Genomic DNA, 14,594 nt, shown 5'->3' on the forward strand with positions numbered 1-14,594 from the left:
TTTCTAACAATTAATGGTTCCAGCCCATTAAAACCCTAAAATTTCTAAATCCATCCAAATGAAACCCCTTGCAAAGCATTTCAAAGGCTTCAAAACTACATACTCATGCAAATCACTCTCACAAACTACTAAAGTGGTACTTAAAACAGGTTCAGATACCAACAAACATGGTTCGTGGTGTGTGAGATCCAACCCATCACGAAAAAAACCCAAAATAAACAAAACCCTAGATGAAATGTTTAAAAATTACCTTTCTATAGTGGATGAAACTGATTTCCAGCAAGAGGGGATGCTTTCCGGCAAGTAGGTCGTGCGTCAGCGAGATTGATGCCGACGTACGACGGTGGGAAGTTTCGTTTCTCCACCGAGAAGAGGCCCGTTTGAGAAGAGAGCGGTAAAAAAAAAACAGTGTACAAAGTAAGAAAGAAAAAGTAAAAAAATGGTATATTTATCTTAAAAGACATTTTCTCTCACCTCACACCCCTTATTTTATAATTTTCAAATCACTACCCTTTATTAACAATTTACATAAAACTTTACATTTTTTTAATAATTTTCCTTTTTTTTAATAATTTTTCCAAGAAAGAATAGAGAAGGGAAATGGGTCTATCCCAAAGCTACAAAAAAGGCAGATATAAATAGCTAGCCCCCAATCTAACAATGGGAACTAAGACCCAACAGCTAAACAGGTGATATATCCAGCTATATCCAAGTGGGTTTGTTATTGTTTAGAGGGCAAGGGAATGACCCAATCATGGGTACCCCCAACGACTTTTTGGGGTTTGCAAACGACCCCATAATTGCATGCCATGTGCCCTTTCTCTTTGCCCTTTTCTCAATCTTCCCTGGCCAGAAGACAAGACCCTTTCTCTTTCTACAAAACATGTAGATAAAGATTGATGAAAAGGGCATCATTACAAAAAGCAAATAAAACCCATCCACATCATAGTCCTCTTCTTCTTCTTCTTCTGATTCTTATTGGGTTCTTTAGAAGGATACAAATTAAGGCTGCAAAAATATGGCAGATGAAACCCTAGCTTTTTCATGCTTCATCAGAAGTTCAAAGAAGGAATCTGATGATTCTTGTCTTTGCTTTGACTGCCGTCATTGGAGGCCGTGACAAAAAGAGGAATATAGAGAGAGGGATTTTTAGGGTTTGGGGAATTTTGAAGAATGATTTTGATTGGTTGTGAGGAAGAAATGGAGAAGGATTTTGAGGCTAAGATGCGTATTCAAAGCTCAAACCCTAGCACTAGTCTAAGTAGTCCTAATGGTGTTCAGAGATCTAAGAGTTTTGCATTTAGGGCTCCACAAGAACATTTCACGATTCAAGATTTTGAATTGGGGAAGATCTATGGAGTGGGTTCTTATTCTAAGGTATTTATTTTCCTGTTTTTTGTATTTTTGAATTAGGGGAGGAGATGGGTTCTTGTTGTTTTTATTTTTATGGTTTTCTTGAATTTGTTTGTGGTGAATGATGGGTTTTGATTGTATTTGGGGATGATAAAAGAAAGCCTGTTAGGAGCACAAAGGGATTGTTCTAAGGGGAGATCTGTGGTATAATTGTAATCTTGAGGGTTTTTTTCCTGGTTTCTAACATATTTATTACATTTGTGGCGTAGGAATCTTTTGCAAGAATTATTTTGTGTCTAAATTTTGGATACAGGAGTGGGGGAATTCATTCTGTCTAGGACTTTCAAACATTTGATATCATGAGCTAAGCAAGACTTCATTGATGACTTTTTATATCCACCAAGTAATCTGATAAGAGATGAGATTGATGGGTTATTTAACATCTCTGGTAGACATCCTTGATATTAGAAAATGTAAACCAAAACTCATCCTCAATAGCCCATTTCATATTTCAACAAAAGTGCCTTCCACCACCTTGATCCAATTCTTTGACACTTATAGGGACTTTTTTTTGTTTTCTTTATGACATAGGGTATCCCCACCCCAATTTTCAGGGCAGGACTATTCCCTATGGATGTGCTCAATCACCCGTAAACCACGCGCATCGCGGAAGCCCCAGGGGATTCGAACTCGCGTCAATGGGGAGCATACCCATGACTTTTAAGACAAAGCCACACCCGTACATGCACTTATAGGAACTCGATGTTTTGGAAATTGTACATTGTCTTAAACACAACTAAAACTAACATTTTTTTTTCTGATTAATGATAAGTTATTAATCATTGGATGAAGTGCCATTCAAAAAAAAAATCATAGGATGAAGATACATTAGCAGTTGGGTGAGACTATCACAAAGCAACTCCCCTTTCCAAAGACCATAGAGTTGATGATGTGGAACAATCAGTCGTAAATTTCAGACTTAATCTCAGTTTCACAGGAACTCAAACTCCAAAGAATTTTGATCAAGTGAACCCATTTGGAGAAAAGAAAGAACTAGAACTGAAATTAGAAAAGAAATTTGAAGAACAACTTATTGAAACAAAGCCACTAGAAGTTCAAAAAAAAAAAAAAAAAACTCAACAAAGCCACTAGAAGTTCAACTAGATGTCCAGATGGCACAAAAGAATTGCTCCCAAAACTCTAATTCGGAATTTTATAAAAAACTGTAAAAACTAAAAAGCACCTTCTTAACAGCCCTTTTATAGTCATTCAGAAAACAAAACAGCCCTTTTAGAGAGTATTTCTACCTCCTTTAGGCATCATGAACTTACTATATTCCCTACTAAGCTTTAACTTTCTTACTAAAGAAAACTTTGAAAACTCTATCTTCAGCCAACTAAACTTGCTGAATTTAGGATAGAATATTCAAACTCAAAAACTTGAGAAAAATCCTCCCTCTTTCCATTGTCTATTTAGAGCTAGATTTTGTGATTGGATTTCCCAAATTTGGTAGTTTTTCCCCAACTACTTTGAATTTGACTGCAACTTACTTGACTTAAACAACATTTTTGACCTTTTTTTTTTAATGGTAGCAATTTTATTCAAGAGAAATGAGGGAGACTGAGAAGGTCAACTAAGTACGAAAGGAAACCACGATGATGATAAGAAAACAGAAAGAAGAATAGAGAATGAAACAAGATCAAGGGGGGATGAAATCAAACATCTCCAACCCCGGCTTCCCCACACGATCCCTAGCGAGTCTGTCTACCTTAGAGTTGGCGGATCTTCTGATATGTTTAAAGATGATTGACGATTCTTCCACCCGGTCCTCAATTTCATCGAAGTACTGTGCGAGTCTCCAAGGAGGCTCAGCCGATCCACTTAGCCATCTAATGGCATTCATGGAGTCACCCTCCACTATCACTCTAGCCATATCTTCACCACTCAAACATTTGATTGCCTGATGGGAAGCTCTCACCTCCGCCTCATTTGAATCGACAATCCCTAGAGGACCTGAAAATGCCCAAATATTATCATCACTAGAGTCTCTTAGGATCCCTCCTATGCCTGTTGGACCAGGGTTACCCATACTCTGGCCTTCAAAGTTTAATTTAAGTAACCATTAGTCGGTGCCTCCCATTCTTGAACAATCAAAGGACGTCTTTCCACTCTAAAGCACATCTCCTTCCAACCCTCCCAAAGGTCAAAAGCTGAGGCAAATCGAAAGGAAGGAAGAGTCCCCACCCATGCTATCACTTTGATGAATAAGTAGTAAGGAGATTTTGGAATTCCCTCAAAGGCTCGGGAATTTCTTTCTTTCCAGAGGACCCACAGGGTTGCCCGTAGGCATACATTCCAGAGCACTTTACCTTTTCCCTTCCATGGCACCAACCCCCAACATTCCAGAAGATATGATAGCTTGGATGGAGAACATTTATGACTTTTGGAATTCGGCATCGCCCATCATGGAGTATTCGATTATGTGCAAAGAAATTCTAGAATCTTTAGAGGTAAGCGTAAAAATGTTGAGAAATCATTAGCAAAATCATTGCTAAAGTTTCAGTACAGGCCTCTAAAACCAATTTTTAGGATATCTGACTTTAAAAAATCTAAATTCCTAATATTGCTTGTTTGTCTTAAATTCCCCATAGTAGACAACATGACATTTGGGAAGCTCCCCTGGAAAGCTGGCTTAAGCCGGATTTTTATGGAATTAGCAAAACTACTTCAGAAATGTCTCCCATATCCATAGGGAAGAAACCCTTAAGGTGGACAAATTCGCTAACTTCGGGGTCAACATTACAATATAAAATTTGGTGAGATTTGTCTGATAAGCAACATTTCTTGCTGTGTTGGGTCTAATCTAGCCTTGTTGCCATTGGCTAAGTGTTTTGCATTATAGCTGTTTTTCTTTTTTGTTTTCTCCTTTTTTCCTTTTTGGTCTTTTTTCTTGTTTGTAGCGTACCCTTTTCTTTTATTAATATTTTCATATGCTTGAAAACAAATAGTGGATTTTTGTAGAACTTCTAAAAACTATTCTGAAAATTCATGAAAAATTACTCAAAGTCAATAAAACTTTTAATTGACCATTCTTTCTTAACTTCATATCAATTGGACACCCGTTGACCCCACTTGATTTACATTGGTGCTTCTCGATTGGTAAGAATTCACTGTGAGCTTTATTATATTTATATTCTTTGACACCAATCCAAGCAAATTCTATTGTGTGTTTCCACAAGATATCAAAGTGAAGAACCATGTCATGATGTAATAGTTTTTGTCTAGGAAGCACGGGTACTCTCCCGGGGCTCTCGTACCCGTACCCGACACTTATGGGGTGCGGGTATGCCCCGGGTACGTCCTGGGTACGCACCCCAATTTTGGTTGCTGGGTGTGTGTCGGGTGCGCACCCCAACGTACCCGACACCTCTTACTTCTCTTATCCGGTGTAAATCCTTCCTGTGCTTCTTCTCTCTCCTTTCTTGTACTTAGTATTTACATGTAAACCATTTAAGTCAATTTACTTAAGCTTTACATGTAAATAACGGAATACCCCCTATTTGGATTTATTAAAAATAGTTTCAAGACCCAATTCGAAAAGGAAAAAAAGTCAACTCTCCTGTTCTAGTACAAAATCCGAAGAAAAAGGGTCGGGTCAAAATTTTTAACTTTATTAACTTCCAAACGGTGGGGTATTTTTCAAATATTAAAAATTCATAAAATCTATCATGTCCAAACATTATTAAATCCCAAAAGTCTAGTATAAAAAATCTCATAATTTGGTCTCTAAAAACAATTCATCTTATCAGGCACTGGTCAACACACCAGTCAACACTCGGGCGACAAACTTTTTTTCTAATGAATGATGTATTGATGCCTCATGTTATTAAATATGGAACTTAATCACTTATGAAATGAAGAGTAATATTAGAATTTTCCATTTTTGTGATGTTATTGTTATTTGATTGCTCTCCAATTATTATTTTTTAATTTTTTATAAATATATAATAAAATATTAAAATATATTATTATATTCGGCATACCCGAACGTACCCGCACCCAGTTTTTTGGAAAATCACGTACCCCCGTACCCATGTCGTGTCGTCCCGCAACCCGTACCCGTGCTTCATAGGTTTTTGTGTCAGTTTTCACTCATGATTCATAACATTGAACCATGTCTAAAAGAATTCAAGTAACTCCTTTCCCAATCTTTCTAGAATGCATTGGCCAAGAATCATTAGAAATGTACCTATCTTGAATAATCCAACTACACCAATCTTGCATTGTATAAGTGCCTTTCTGTACCTTTTCTTGTGTGGAACTGGTCATCCCACATTGCTTTCATCTCGAATATCATGAATCCCATTTCAGCTTTCATTTTATCACCAAAGATGTTCCAAAAGGGGCCAACTTCTTCCCTCCTTGAAAAGTCAAAACCCATGTAACGTGCCTCCAATTGCACTTGATTAGAAAGTGTGCTTCTTTTATTTTTGTTTCTTAACTCCATATCATTAGGAGAACCAATATCCTTCTCAATGTTGTCATAATAATCATAAACTGAATCTCCAAAAGATTTTGGAAAGTCAACCATGGCCTCATTATTGTGAATTTTATATATAAGTTGATTATTGAGAGCAAATTGGACCACGCCTCTTTAGAAGATTGATGAGTTGCTCCTCTCGCTTGGATTCTAAACCTAATTCACCTAACAATCAACAAAAAGAGGCTCATTTTTTAATTGATTAAAATGCGCTTCCTCTTTCATATGGTATCTGATATGGTCTACACATATTGCAGCTCAACTCGGCTTAGGATTGATGAGCATAACCCATTTATATATAAGCAACATGTTGACTCTATGTTTCAATGAGTTCGATACAAGATTTTGTACCATAAAATTTGTTAGTTTACTCTTCTTATGTACAACTAACTTCAAATTTTGGTATTGTTGGTATGATTCTTGGGTATAATTGATTGGTAAGAGCTTAGATCCAATTACCTTCATCTTGTCCCATGGACTAATTTGGCTCTGTCCATTCTAATTCTCGTAGCCTACAATTGCTCCCACCAAGCATATGCGTAGTCTCTAAGTTTAGCAGCAACCCATTTAACTTCTCCACTACAACCAAGGTTTTAAATGTTGGTTTCAGAAACCAAAATATTTCGGTTTGGGTGGAAATTTCAGCCAAAATCATGTAAAACCTTGACAAAATTTTCGGTTTTTTTAAATTTCCACTGAAATGTATAAAATTTTGGTGGAAATTCCGGCAATCCCGATGGAAATTTCGTGATTTTGGTGGAAATCATTAAATTTAGGTGGAAATTTTGTAAAAAGGGAAATCCGAAATCTTGTAAAAAACCAATTTCAGGTAAATTTTGTGTTGCCCCTGGCCGAATCTGAAATTTCATCATAAATGTTTCGATATCGGCTGAAATCTGAAATTTCAGCCAAAATGTTCCGATTTCGGCCAAAATTTAAAACATTGACAACATCATGGCTTTTGAATATATCTTCTAGCTTACTGAGCCAATCCAAGTCCTCTTTAGCATGTAAAATAACCGTTGTAATATGGAAGGTCAACTTTATCCTTGTATAGTTGTATCCTGATATCAATCTACAACTGGAACATTGTCATCACCATATAGTAGAGCCCGAAAATTGCGACCTTCAATTCCTCTCGCAATCAACTCAACACAGAGCACAATTTTGGACTAAAATTTATGGTTATCTTGATCTCTTCATATCATTACCAAAATTCTCCATATGTTCCATACTTAATTTGGAAGGTCAACTTAATCCGTGAATCCCAATCTCGATGTACAACTTAAAAATTGCCATCATCATATATTAGAGCCCGAAGAATGCGAGCTTCAATTCCTCTCACAATCAACTCAACACATATAGCACAATTTCAGAATGGAATTTATGGTTCTCTTTCGCCTCCAGTATTCATATCATTACCAAAGATCTCCATATTTTCCATCCTTGATATATCCTCTCCATTGTGATTTGTGCGCTCTAATTTTTTTCCTCCAATAATTCTTCCTTGCTTATTTGCATCTCCTGCACCTGTCTCTAGAACTGTGTTACAAAGGCAGAGGCGTGAGGCGATTTTTTTTTTTTTTTTTCTGAATGGTAACTGGCGTGAGGCGAGTTATTCATCCCTTTTGTGAGGCATAAGCCTTCAGGTGTTAGGCGTAAGCCTTATGATTTTGATTTTTGGAGTAAAAAAGTAAGAAAAATAGAAAAAGCAAACTGATATCTGCACGACAATGTTTTGATGATGGGGCAACCTCACCTTGTTTTACATTGTTTAACTAGCTGTCAGGCTATTACAATTTTCAGAAAGCTCTCAGCAGTCAATCTAGATACTTTTTTTTATACCGAGACTCAATAGAGACTGACAGGCATGAATATAGCCTATAAAATATGGAAAAGTGGCCCTCTTCATGCTTGGTCTCCTGCATCTAGCTTTGAATAGTGTTGATCCTGGTCAGTCCGGCAAACAGTCCGAGTCTGAACAGACGTGAATTCAAACACCGAATACAGGATCCAAAGAATTCTCTTATTTGGATCTGAGCGGATTGTGACTTGAACACAGGTAGATCCGATCCGAGTTCGACTCGTTGACACCCCTAATCATAGCAGGTCTAGTTTAGTTAATTGATAGGAAATTGTAGAGACAATGGTAGGTGCTAATTTTCGGAAGACTATTTTCCCTCGAACTACTTTTCAAACAAAGGAAGTATCAACCAAAGGAAGTATCGGTGGCAATTGTGGAAGAATCTTACACCCAAAATATTCATGGTTGGAGGTGAAGGGTGTAACATCTGGACTGGAGAGCACCGCGATGTGGATGGTTTTATCTCAAGAGTTATTGGACTTGGTGAAAAATGAAATTGTTTAGCCAACATTAAACTCAATATCAAATGAAAGATGTCCCTAAAACATGTTACCCACTATTTCTTATCCAGCTGGAAGTTTTCAAGTGCCATACTCAAAATTTCTGGTGTCAAAGGCCAACAAGCTTGGAACACTTTCCAAGGAGAGTTGTCGGGTATTAGCAAGATGAAAATACCAATCTTCAAAACCTTTAAAAGGCAACTAAAAGATCGTTATATTGAAAGACATTGAAATCTTGAAAAGGTATTTCAATTTTTGTTGTTGTCAAAACTTGCATGGATGGCTGTTTGATTCGATTTTGATGCTATTGAAGGCTGAATGAGAAATAATAATTTGGGTTTCACTTAAGTTTAGAGGTCCAACTTCAAATTTTTGTCAGATCTCTCCAAATGTGGTATGCTATCAATAGCAGCATTGGATTCTTTAATTTAGGTAGCTTACCTACAAAAGATGAAAGAAAAAATACTGCACGGTTTTGTTCTCTTTCAGTTTATTACATTTTGCTTTTATTATTTTCTTTGAACTGTGTCTAATATAGTTTCTTCATCAGGTTGTGAGGGCGAGGAAGAAGGACACAGGAAATGTATATGCTTTGAAGATCATGGATAAAAAGTTCATTACCAAAGAAAATAAAATATCATATGTGAAGCTGGAGCGGATTGTACTTGATCAGTTGGATCATCCTGGCATTATTAGGCTTTTTTTTACATTCCAAGACACATATTCCCTGTGTAGGTATTTGTTCTGTTATAGTTGCCTTAGTTGCCCAATTGAGTTCATTATCTGACATGGTCCTTTTGATTATACCATGAAGACATGGCACTTGAGTCTTGTGAAGGTGGAGAACTTTTTGACCAAATAAACAGGGTAAATTTCAAACACTTCTTGACTAACTAGTGGTTCAAATAATACCGTGCCCATTAAGTTAATCATTTATGGCATCCAATTTATTCACTTTGCATGCAGAAAGGTGGTTTGCCCGAAGCTGAGGCTCGCTTCTATACAACAGAAGTTGTTGATGCTCTGGAATACATACATGGTGTGGGATTAATTCATCGGGACATCAAGGTACTTTTTGATATAGGTACGCCTTGTTTTATCAGCATGACATGCTAACATTTTTTATAATGCAGCCAGAGAATTTGCTGCTTACTGCAGAAGGACATATCAAAATTGCTGATTTTGGCAGCGTAAAGCCAACGAAGGATAGCCAAATTAAAGTCCTTCCAACTTCAGCAAGTAAGGTTATAACAGTATTTTGAAGTGATTTGCTAGCGACCATCGCAGAAGGCATTTCACGGATGGGCTGTTGCATTTGAGAGCAGCCACCTCATGAATGAAGACAGAATCTGCTGAAAAGTGAGCCTGTGTGGCTGCTCTCAAATGCAACAGCCCATCCGTGAAATGTCTTCTGCGATGGACGCTAGCGAATCCCTATTTTGAATTCTACCCTTTGCTCTGACAATGATATGATAGGTTATGTTGTTCCTCTTGATGAGCTTATTCAGATGAGAAGGCTTGCACTTTTGTGGGAACAGCTGCATATGTCCCTCCAGAAGTTCTTAATTCTTCTCCTGCAACTTTTGGGTAAGTGAATATCACAATACCTCATTTAACATAGACATTGTGGATTTCTCCCAAACAAAAACAAAAAAAACAGATTGTGGTTCAGAAAAATCATAAATATATCAGGCCTGTCTCAACACACCAATCGGGATGAATATTTCTCTTGATAATATTTTATGTTTTCATTCTGTAAATATTTAAATATGTTATATGTTATGCATACATTTACAATAATATACTTGCATTGCCTCTTCATTGTTTTCATTTGGTCTTGTGTGAATGCTTTCCTTTATATCTTCGTTCACTTATTTGTATGTTGAAACAGAAATGACCTTTGGGCACTTGGCTGCACCTTATACCAGATGCTCTCTGGAACGTCTCCCTTCAAAGATGCAAGCGAATGGCTAATTTTTCAAAGAATTATATCCAGAGATCTCAAATTTCCAGACTACTTTTCAGATGAAGCAAGAGACCTTATTGATAAATTATTGGTAAGCGACATAGAAGTCATATGTAACTTTGGTTGCAATATAAGTTTATTGTAGTTTACACCATTAGATTATCTCGAAATACTCTTATTATTCAGCTCGTCATCTGTGCTCTGTACTACAAATATTTTTATCTAAACTATAATTGAATTTACGTCTAGAAAATGCTAATTTACCTGCCATTGTGATAAGCTTTATTACTCACTGTTTGATTTTGTTGTTTCATATTCTAATTGAGGATGATTCAACTACATGTGTCTTTTATGCCACACCATTGCAAGTTTCACATGCTACTTTTCCACATTCGGGAGTTGAAATAAAAATCAGTTATTTTATTTCTGCTCAAAGGTAGATTTTAATTTCGAGGAGCCAATCTATTTAAACTTGAAGTTACTGTTAGTTTTGTGATGTCAGGAGCTAGAGGCATCAAATTTGTGGTGGATGATTATTAGAAAAATTATCCTTTATCATGGTTTAAATTCTTTCTCCCTCACAGATTTTAGGCTTTAGCCTTAGTGATCTACTGGCCCTTTCTACTGGATTAGCTTAAGAAGCTTGATGTGTTGCAACATGCCAACATAATTAGGGTATTGTATCAATTGAGTGATTGGCCTCGAGACATAGGCTGGAATAATGTTAACCTGATGCACAGCTAGGACAGTTATATTAAGAGACACAATGTTTGTGGTATTTTCCTTGTAGTGGTTTACTAAGTGAGCTTTTCTGCAAAGCCCTGTGAGGGTTTTGTCTGTGAGGTTTCTCCGGTGTATGGTTATGCATACAAATTAGGATGAGAGTTTGAAAACTCCTGTCAATAAACAAACCATTTATGAACTATACAGTGATGCTTTCTGAATTGCAATTACAGGTGAGGGAATTCATTTTTATATTGAAACTGAGTTACTGTAGCCTTACTCTTGTAAGAACTTTTATTGCAGGATTTGGATCCCAGCAAAAGGCTTGGTTGTGGACCTGGTGGTTATGCTGCCCTCAAGATTCATCCTTTCTTTAAAGGAGTTGACTGGGAAAATTTAAGGGGGATATCGGCACCAAAACTTGCTTTGGAGTCGGATGTATGATCCTCTTTGTTTCAACTTGCTTATTCTTAAATGCATGCAATGTTCTGTTTTTTGAACCCTGGATGCTATACTACTCTTTTCTACTGGTCACATATCAATAATTTAACACCCATGTCTTATTTGGTTTTGTTTCAGATGTCTGAGGCCGATGATGTTCAAGATTCTGAGTGGAACCTCTCACATGTTGGAGACGACAGTTCCCAACACGACACAGTTCTCGATGCTAGTGGCGGTGCAACTTCTTCTGAAGTAAATTCACATATGACTAGGCTTGCTTCAATTGATTCCTTTGATTCTAGATGGTATTGTCTTAGCCCACCTTATGCATTTTACCTGCGGCATTGATTCTCAATAGCTTCATGTTAAAAAACCTCATGGGGATTCTTTTAGCACATGGGGCCTTGTCATAGTTTTAAATTTTGGGCGAAATCTGAAATTTCGGCCGAAATATTTCGGTGACGGTATCGACCAACACCGAAAGTACATGGAATCGGAAAGTACAAGATTTCGGCAAAATTCTGAAATTTCGTTTTCATCCTGATTTACGAAATTTCCTCTGAAATGTAAAAGATTTCAACTGAAATTTTAAAATTTTCCACCGAAATTTCGGTGGAAATTTTATGACAACCGAAATATTATCTCTCTGTTTTTTTTTTTACATAATTTCTGCCGAAACCGACTTTTAAATCCTTGGGCCTTGTAAGATACTTAGTTTTTTTAACTTCTCGACGGTTTGATTCATGGAATACTTTCATGTTGCAAATCGTTAATTTACAGCAGGAGATCAGATTCATGGGTTTGGGGTGGGGACACATTGCATGCACTTTAGCACCATTTATTTGAAATTGTCATCATACTCATTGTTGCATGCATTTTAACATCTTGTTCAACCATTATCCATCATTTAAGTAGTTTTGCATACTGTTCTTATCTTTTGCTATATGAGCAGCTGCTTATCTTCAGTGTTGTACAAACAACAGGCAACAATTTTTGGATCCCGGGGAGTCTGTGGTTATGATCTCCAAGGTGAAGAAAATACAGAAGCTAACAAAGAAGAAAGTTCAGCTCATCCTCACCGACAAACCCAAGTTGATATATGTGGACCCTTCCAAGCTGATTCTCAAAGGAAACATAATCTGGTCTGACAATCCCAACGACCTAAGCATCCAAGTTGTAAATTCATCCCATTTCAAGATTATCACGGTATTTTTCTCCCGCCATTCCCCCCCCCCTCTTTTGAACACATTTCGACGGTTTAGTCCTTCGCTAAAATTACTTTTTTTTTCTGAACTATTTAGCCCAAGAAAGTGTTTGCATTTGAAGATGCGAAACAGCGGGTGTGGCATTGGAAGAAGGCGGTCGAGGGCCTCCAGAACCGATGAATTCAGTTTAAGGTTTCTAACCCACTTATTTATTATTCCATTTGATGAGATTGCTGCAGAGAAATGTGAGATCCCAAAGGATCATGTGTTCCCAAAGGGACCCGCAGTATTTTGACAGTAAGAGAGCTGAGCTTCTCATGGATTTTCAAGGTGCACTCATTAAAGCAGCTCTATTCCATGCCTTCTAAGCTATGTGAGGAACAGTAAAGATGTATTTTCCCCCATTAAGTAATAGATTTTTTTTCCCCGTTCATAAAATAAGGCATAGCAGTTGATCTGGTGGATAAGAAACAGAATCACCGTTTGAAGCTGGCTTTTGTTTCTTCTAGTTAAATGAGTAATACCAAAACCAAGAGGAAATGCCGGTTTACAAAAAACATAAAACTAACACCAATATATTATAGTCACCCATTTGGTGTGTGTGTGTGTGTGTGTGTGTGTGTGAGAGAGAGAGAGAGAGAGAGTTTTGATCCCCCAACCATCAATCTTAGATCAACCTTGAGATTTCATGCCCTTCTGTTTTTCTATGAAAACAGCTGACTTCCTGGTGTCATCTTCGTGCTGGACAGCCTCATTTTAACTCATCAAACCTTCCAAATTGCAGCATTTGGATTTCTTAACAACAGAAAAAAGGTACTATAAAACCCATCTTGATTGAGGGGTTTGGAACATTCAGACATAGGAGCGATGGGATGAGGTGAGTGCTATTCAGTCCAGTGGTGAGTGTCTAGCACATAGGAATGCATGCTACACAAACTCACTGTAATAGAATGAAGCAAGCCCACAGCAGAATAATAATGTGTCTGGCCTACTAAAGACAGGAGTATTCTCCTTCTGAATGCCTATCAAAACTAAGGACCTTTTTGGATACCCTTAGGCCATGCTTGGCAGCCATATTTTTTTTATTATTTTTTTTTCCATGATAAATCGGTGTCTCCAAGTGGAGATGAGGGTGAAGCGGCCAAAACTCTGGAAACAAAAAACAGGAAATTAGTCTCCAAAGTGATGAGAAGCGGCAAAAAATCAAAAAACAACAACTCTACTCAAAACAGGATAGACTTTTTCTTGATTTTTAGCCACTTCACAGGCTCATCTTAATCATGCCCTCTCAAATCTCTCTCCTGCCACTGCCCTACCCCACTCTCACCACTTCAATCTCAGTCGGAAGTGTGAACATATGTGTGATATAACAGTCCGCACCACCTTTGGAAAATGAAAGTTCGAACATGTAAATGCCAGGAAATATAAATTGCGAGATTTAATATGCCGTCTGTGGGCTGGGCCCACTTCATAGGAAGATCCAAACTGTTAGTTTGTTGGGCCACAATGTAAATTGGTTGCACCCTGTAAATCATCTCCATAGGATGGTCTTAACCTTCCAATATATGGAGGGACTGCACCTTATAGATATTTCCATAGATTGGAGGGTTAGGATCATCCGATGGAGATGATTTACAGGGTACAACCTATTTACCTTGTGGTCCAGCGAAGAAACACTCTGGATCATCCTATGAAGTGGGATCCACTATACTTCTTTAAAAAATGCTAGACTTCACGGGCACACAACCAGGGCTGGCAACAGGGCGGGGCGGGGCCAGATGTTGCATTCCCCATCCCTGTCCCCGCATCAAGAAAAATTTCTTGTCCCCTGCTTCGGGGATGGCAGGGAATCCCCGCCCCCCACCCACGGGAAATATCTAATCCCCGTCCCCACCGCACACACTAAAAAACAAAGGCCAAAAGAGCAGATTTGGAATTTTAAAAATTTAATTTAATTTTTTTATAGTGTAGATTATATACTTATAATGGCATAATGTAAGGT

General features: G+C 37.6%; 1 protein-coding gene across 1 annotated transcript; it reads left to right on the plus strand.

Moving 5' to 3' along the window:
• Positions 1-659: 659 nt before the first annotated feature.
• On the plus strand, positions 660-13,082 carry LOC143888223 (3-phosphoinositide-dependent protein kinase 2-like). The gene is made up of 11 exons (XM_077392580.1): positions 660-1,377; positions 8,808-8,988; positions 9,072-9,124; positions 9,224-9,325; positions 9,391-9,496; positions 9,766-9,844; positions 10,149-10,314; positions 11,250-11,384; positions 11,526-11,692; positions 12,371-12,593; positions 12,689-13,082. The coding sequence occupies exons 1-11, from the start codon at positions 1,174-1,176 to the stop codon at positions 12,770-12,772; spliced, it is 1,500 nt and encodes a 499-aa protein (XP_077248695.1). The 5' UTR covers positions 660-1,173; the 3' UTR covers positions 12,773-13,082.
• Positions 13,083-14,594: the final 1,512 nt, after the last annotated feature.

Source organism: Tasmannia lanceolata, unplaced genomic scaffold (assembly GCF_043159265.1).
Source record: "Tasmannia lanceolata isolate RefF3 unplaced genomic scaffold, GAP_Taslan_0.1 ptg000012l, whole genome shotgun sequence".
Classification (NCBI taxonomy): Eukaryota; Viridiplantae; Streptophyta; class Magnoliopsida; order Canellales; family Winteraceae; genus Tasmannia; species Tasmannia lanceolata.

Bases quoted from the DNA above. Each gene is read 5' to 3' on its own strand.
- LOC143888223 (XM_077392580.1), top strand. From the start codon at position 1,174: ATGATTTTGATTGGTTGTGAGGAAGAAATGGAGAAGGATTTTGAGGCT. The intron at 9,326-9,390 runs GTACTTTTTGAT...TTTATAATGCAG, and splicing joins TAATTCATCGGGACATCAAG to CCAGAGAATTTGCTGCTTAC. The intron at 9,845-10,148 runs GTAAGTGAATAT...ATGTTGAAACAG, and splicing joins TCTTCTCCTGCAACTTTTGG to AAATGACCTTTGGGCACTTG.